This window comes from Rutidosis leptorrhynchoides, chromosome 2, assembly GCF_046630445.1.
Source record: "Rutidosis leptorrhynchoides isolate AG116_Rl617_1_P2 chromosome 2, CSIRO_AGI_Rlap_v1, whole genome shotgun sequence".
NCBI classification, from domain to species: Eukaryota; Viridiplantae; Streptophyta; class Magnoliopsida; order Asterales; family Asteraceae; genus Rutidosis; species Rutidosis leptorrhynchoides.
The window spans coordinates 168,773,575-168,780,225 of NC_092334.1; the positions used below are offsets into that span (position 1 = coordinate 168,773,575).

Genomic DNA, 6,651 nt, shown 5'->3' on the forward strand with positions numbered 1-6,651 from the left:
AGTCATTAAAGCGCAAAAAATGTCGCTATCGGTGAACAGTAAGTGAATAGTATGCAAATATGTCAGTTATTATATAGAGTAATAATAATATTTAAGAATATCTATATGAAATGAAAGAGGAGAAGAGCTACTGAACCATTATGGAAACTACAAAAACATGCTTGAATGCGATGTAGATTCCTTGTTGCAATCTCCGTGTTTCGTTGGATTGCCTTGTCCAGCAAAACATTAGATGAAAATGCACTATGCAGGTGTACTGATTGTCAGTGAGTTTGGAGTAATCGTTCACTTTTTAAGTACGTCGGGAAGTATGGGTTTTTTTTCCCAATTTGGAAGGGTCTAGAAGAGTTTTTTAATAACATAGAGCTCTTACAATTTTCTTAATAAATGATGAGACGCATTATGTCACAGTAGAATTAAGAGATAACTCGATGTTTTCGGTTACGCCTTATTGGCATGTTCGCAGCCTTAGTGGATTTGCAGGTCTGCAGCTAGATAGAAAACAATTTACACTATATGTTTTGGTTTTTGTGATTCAAAGTCCAAATCAAAACCGAACCACGTTTTAATTTTTAATCAACCAGAGACATTTTAATTAATCTCAAACAATCAAGATTACACAAATGTCTGAGCTGCTGAGCATAAATAATTTGTTAGCTTTTGTTCCAACTGTCGCCTTCCTTTTGGTAATTTTTGGCACATGTGCTTTAAGTTGAAGGTCGTAAAGTATTTGATTGAAGTTCAAATTCAAAATTTGTCATTCACAGGCGCTTATTTAGATATACAAACCGAAGCATGTAGGTAGTTTTCGTTCCAACATCTCATCCCTAACAAAGGCCTAAGAATATAGATTGAACCGACTTTAGACGAGCTTTATAGCATTTAGGGTACAGAGTTTCAAAAGGAAGTTGGTTAGGGAACACACCGTAGAAGAAACCTTAGAAGAAAGAAACTGGAACTTTGATTCTTGACGTGGAATGGCGGAAAATGTGTAGAGTTTTTTGTTGGTCATAGAAGAGCTTTAGACTGAAAGCCAAATCGCAATTAATTTAGTTTAAATAAGTGTTGTGTACCAATCTAGACTAGAAACATCGTTGAGATGTTTTCGACAAAGATCACATGTATATACTAAATGGTAAGGAGTATGATGGTGTGTGACAAGAGCATACAAACTTTCATAATCACCCTAATGATCAAGATCATATGTTGTAGTGATCAATACGAAACACAGCTAACATATATAATTTTGCAACACGAATTTCACGTACCTCGAATTTATTGTTCTCAATGGTAAAGACGTTCAAAAATAATCCAGTTCCACCTCAGTTAATCATGCTGAAATGGCATCTTTACATCCAAACTGTATAAAAATATATAGTAAATAATAAATAACAATAATAATACTAGTATCAGGTACAAACTTATCCAGCAGTATGTGGCTAATAATTATAAGTGTGGCTTCATTATGTCACACATTGGTGAGGATAAAAATGGTATCTAGCTTCTTTAATCTGCAATTTGGAATTAATTAATCTGAGATATGATGTCAACTGCATAAAGTCAAAGTGATTAAGAGACAACAAATGTTTACAAGAAACTTACCCAAATAAAAGGAATGAGCATATTCTAATTCCATAGCTTTCAATTAACTTGTATTTAGCCCAAGTCAAACTTAACCACACCATAATACCACCAAAAGAGAATCAATTATATGATGCATTTCACAGGAACCATAAAAGCAACAACCTTTCCAAACCAAACTAACAACAAAAACTACAAAACAAAGCCTCAATAAAACAGAATCAAACGACACATACTACAAAATGTAAATACTTGTATTATGAATAGAACAATGAACGTAAAACGTCATACAGACAACATAACCTTGGTGCATATACTGAACGACACAACTACTTACAAAACTGTATCATTATTATATAAGCAACATACACAAGAATAGTATAGGAACAGATTCAACAATAGACTAAAAAAATTCATTTGTATGACTTGTATGACCCAAAACAGACCTGCAACGAAAGACGCATCACAGTTCAAATTCATCTTCAAGTTTCAACTGCTCCGTAGCAGCTTCCTCCTCATCATCATCAACTGCAAAGTACGGGTTATGTGCCTCTGGCTTAAAATTATACCCAGTAAACACGTAAAAAGCAAGAGTAGCCAGCTCAGCAGCGACCACACTAGTCCACAAATACTTATACGACGTGATCGTCTCCAATGCATAAACCACAACCCTAGTGAAGTAAATATAACATATAACCACAACGTAATACTGTCTAAACAAAGTCAACTTCATCAAATTCACAGCTGCTTTCCCATCAGTCCTAGCTGCTTCTCTCAAATTCTTAATCGACCAAACAATAGGAAACAAAACCGCACAACAACAGATCACATCAACTAATAAAAACACTTGTTTCCACGTCACCCAATCTTGCCCGTACGGGCCTGATTCATCGATCACCACCTGAGCTATATTCGCAACCACTTGAAGTGGAATCACAATCATCAAAACCTTCTTTTCTTTATCTTGTAAATACGGTTTCAAAAACGACCACCCAGTCCCGATTAAAACTATCAATGTAAACAAAGTAATCCCTTTCAAAAAGCTAAAAATGTAAAACAACACGTCCCAACCGTGCGCACTACCTGTTCGTTTAATGTAACTTTTATCCTCTGCTTCACATACTAAATTCACAGCTTTTAGTATCACAACAGCAAGCATAAAGATATGGATTCCGTAAACAGTCAACCGCTTTTTATACAATAACCAAATCCAAGCCGCAGCCATGGTAAAATAAATCAACGAGAATACAAAATAAACCCTAGGTAAAATTGTAATTCCGGCAGATAAGTAATCACGAGATTTCGATTTACCGTCCAGATTATACATAGCGGATCTAACATCCATTGAAACCCTAAGTTGCGGGATGCAATTAGCGAAAACAAGAGTGTATTGATTAGCATCAGATTGAAGATAATAATGATTGAAATTAGATACAGAATTCAATATGAATACTTGTTTGATGATGTTCGATTGAAGTGCGCAGGTGATTTCACCGTCTTCAATTTGTTGAAGGACTTGAAGCCATGAGTCACGTGTGCATAAGAAGAAACCTAATTTTGTAAGGTCGGTAGGGTTTGGTGGTGAAAATGAGAGGTTAGTGACGTTGAGTTCGAGTCTGCCGTTGTGTGTGAAACCGAATTCGTCGAAGGGGATGATTGGGCGCGGGTCGGATCGGATCTCGGTGAAACGGATCTCGGCGGTGGTGGTTGAGATGGATAGGGTGAAGGTGAGGATGAGGAGGAGGAGGATGACGGTGGGAGACATTGATCGGTGATTGTGAGATCTGTGTGTTTGTGTGAATTGTGATTTGATTTTATTTTATTCCGCTCAGGGAAAGGAATTTAAGTTTGCAGTGCAGATATCCGATTTGGAAGAGGTCAAGAATGGGTTAGCCAGCTTATTTTATTACTCCGTATATATTTTTTTTTTTTTAAAGTCAGTAGTATATAGTGTATACTAGTGTGGATGTGGCCCTCGCGATGCGGCGGAGGCTTCCGGCTTGTGTATTCATATTTAACGTAGCGTTATGTATTTACAGTAGCGTTGTGTATTTACAGGAGGAAAGCGCCGTTTTAGATGTCATTGTCTTAAACGTTTTTTAAAAAGTGTCTGTTTCGAACGAAGTTAGTTTCGTTTTGTTGATAAAAAATTTTCGAGTGTAACGGTGCTGTCAGAAAAATTTAACTTGCAGCGAACAGAAAGATACGGGTTGTCGTTGTGTTAAGCATTTTTTAAAAAGTGTCCGTTTCACGTATAGTTAGTCCCGTTGGGTTCGTGAGACTTTTTCGAGTTGAACGGTGGTCTCGGAAAAATTTAACTCGCACCGAGCGAGAAGATATGACACGTTAAAAATTCGGGTGGAATTAGTTTCTTTTATTTTAATAAAATTAAAAAATTACGCTTTCTACCTTCGAAAAAGTGTAAACTCGAGGGGTCGTTGTGTAAAGTAAGCAGAAGTTGAGAGACAGGTTGTAGTGTGACCACAAATTCAAAACTACAACCTCAGACAACTAAAACTACATATTTGCCCATGTCTGTCTTTTAGTGTATAAAGGTAAATTTATATTTATATTTAATATTAATATTAAATAATAATAATAATAATAATAATAATAATAATAATAAATTTATATTTAATATTAATATTTAATATTTGATATTTATCTATCTATAGTTAATATTAAAATGCTACAATAATAATGTCATTATTAGGATAATTCATTTGTTAAGAAAAAATCAAAAAGAAAAAAAAAATTTAAGCATGGTGGGTGATGTTATTAATCTAAGTAATTTTGAATTAAAATTAAATTTTACTAATTAATTATTATTATTAAATCTTATTAATAGTTATTTTAATTACTAAAATTAAATAATTTTGAATTATTTAATAATATTAACTCTAGATTATTTTTAATTGAGTACGAGAAGGTATAAAAGCTAAGCAGAAATAAACCAATACTAAATTTATATTTTAATCTCCACTTTTAAAATAAAATAACAACCAATATTATCTCTTATGATTGGATGTGAATTGTTTAATATGCATTTTAGGTGTTTGATGAAATGTTCAACTGACGAGTTTCTTAGACGGACTCTGTGGTTCCACGGGTCATTAAATTAAATAATTTTAACATTTACGTTCACTTTATACCTAAAACATATCATTCGTTTTAACAAACCCGTGATTTCACTGGTCAATATACTAGTTATATTATAATAACTCTAATTATTATTATTATATTACAGTAATAATATATTTATGATATTAATAAATATTTCAAACTACAATACGTAAAATTGTCATTAACATACATACCAATCTAATAATTATCACTTTAAAGTTAATATATATATGTGTCATATACACACTTTTATGCACATTAAAGCTCTAAAATTTTTCGTTAGAGTAAACATATATTTATTTGTGTACTCTTTGTGTTGTCGTTTAATGGTTTTTAAGCATTACATTTTAATTTTTTGTTTTCATTCTTTATAAATAAATAAAATAAATGAAATAAGGTTCTGTTATATCTTTTTATGTACAAATATAAGTAAACTATGTACAAAAAGTAACTGATAAAGTGGAAATTAATAAAATTTCTAAAGGTTGTATTTGGGTTAATGAGGAGTCAAACTTGTCGACTGTTGAAAGGTTAGAGGCTGATGTATTTTCATCGGAGTTTTTTGTGTCTTTCAATTGCTTGGTTTCAGATTTTGGTACAAATAATTCTGTTTTGGAGGTCCCGGTTGTCCCTTATGTGATTGCTTGGACTTCGTTGTCGTACATGAATCACCTAGATACGTATCAAGCTGCATTAGGTGAAGCTGGTTGTAACAACTAAATTTCGGGCTTAGATGTAAGGTTATAGAATTACCCCTTAGGTTGTTTATTTATATTTATTGTGTTTATTTTGTTAGGTGGGGTGTATGTTTATTTATATAGTTGTTAAGTGCGTTTTGTGACAAGGGTCACATAACTTATTTGTTTATTTAAATAGAGCTCGTTAGGACTATTTAATGAGGTACGTAGCATTTTTAAAAACTGGTAAATACCCGTGTGATATGTGATATGTGTTTACTACCATTTATGTATGCTAGTAATTTTGGTTCGTTTTCCCAAAATAGAAACACATAAACAACGCACCTAATACCTTTAAACCATAACTTGAATCTTGTTAATTTGGTGAAATTGGTTGTACCAATATGTTCCTTGTGATTTCGTAGCTAACATAAGGTATGTATGTTTTAGACTCAAGCCTTAATCTTGGTTAAATTAGGGTTTTTAGTCAAAAAAAAAATTAGGGTTTTTAGTCAAAGTAATGTTCTTGTGGGTTTTGTGCCCATTCTTGACTATTTATTGTTGTTAATGCTTGTTTGTTGTTATAAACGTGATTTATATATGTTGTATAAGTTTCGTGCATAGTGTATTTGACCACAACAGCCTAACATCGTGATTTAGGGTCTTAACCCATTTAAAATGCTGCTGATCTTTGTTCTTCAGTTCCATGTAAACGACAATTCGTTCGTGCTGACGAGCAGATGGTTAGTGCAAAAAAGATGATGGTTCGTGCGAACCAGAAGCTGGTTCGTGCAGACGAGGGGTAGAACTTGTATCCAAATTTGCTAAGTCATACCATGCGACTGAGATGATGGTTCGTGCAAAGGATCAACTGTTCGACCCTGGTCGTGTGAATGACTTATAGTCAGGCCTGATTTGTTAGGCTGATTCGTACGAGGGACCAGCCGTTCGTACGAATGATGTTGTCAGTTGTGCAACCTAGTTGGTGTGGTTAAGTTGACCTAGTTTAACTTGTTCCCGCGACCCAGATTTCCTCCGAATGAATGAGGTGACTCATTCGCACAGATGAAGGTCCCTTGTGCAAATGACCTATCTATTAATTGTGTGATTATGTGAATTTGTTGCATGCATGGTTTGTTGTTGGTATTGAGATTTGAATACTGATTTGATTACGCCATTCTCAGGTAAAAAAGACAAATAGAAGGCTCAGGAAGATAAGAACATCGAGTGCCTTCTAGTGCTGGTAACTGGTGAGTGGAACTATCTATCG

At 33.9% G+C, this 6,651-nt stretch overlaps 1 protein-coding gene across 1 annotated transcript; it reads right to left on the reverse strand.

Annotated features, from left to right (window-relative positions):
- Nucleotides 1-1,820: 1,820 nt before the first annotated feature.
- Nucleotides 1,821-3,482, reverse strand: LOC139891561 (protein CANDIDATE G-PROTEIN COUPLED RECEPTOR 7). The gene has a single exon (XM_071874534.1). The coding sequence runs from the start codon at nucleotides 3,344-3,346 to the stop codon at nucleotides 2,045-2,047; it is 1,302 nt and encodes a 433-aa protein (XP_071730635.1). The 5' UTR covers nucleotides 3,347-3,482; the 3' UTR covers nucleotides 1,821-2,044.
- Between the last annotated feature and the right edge of the window lie 3,169 nt (nucleotides 3,483-6,651).

Excerpts from the sequence above, each read along its gene's own strand:
- LOC139891561 (XM_071874534.1), bottom strand. The coding sequence starts at position 3,346 with ATGTCTCCCACCGTCATCCTCCTCCTCCTCATCCTCACCTTCACCCTA.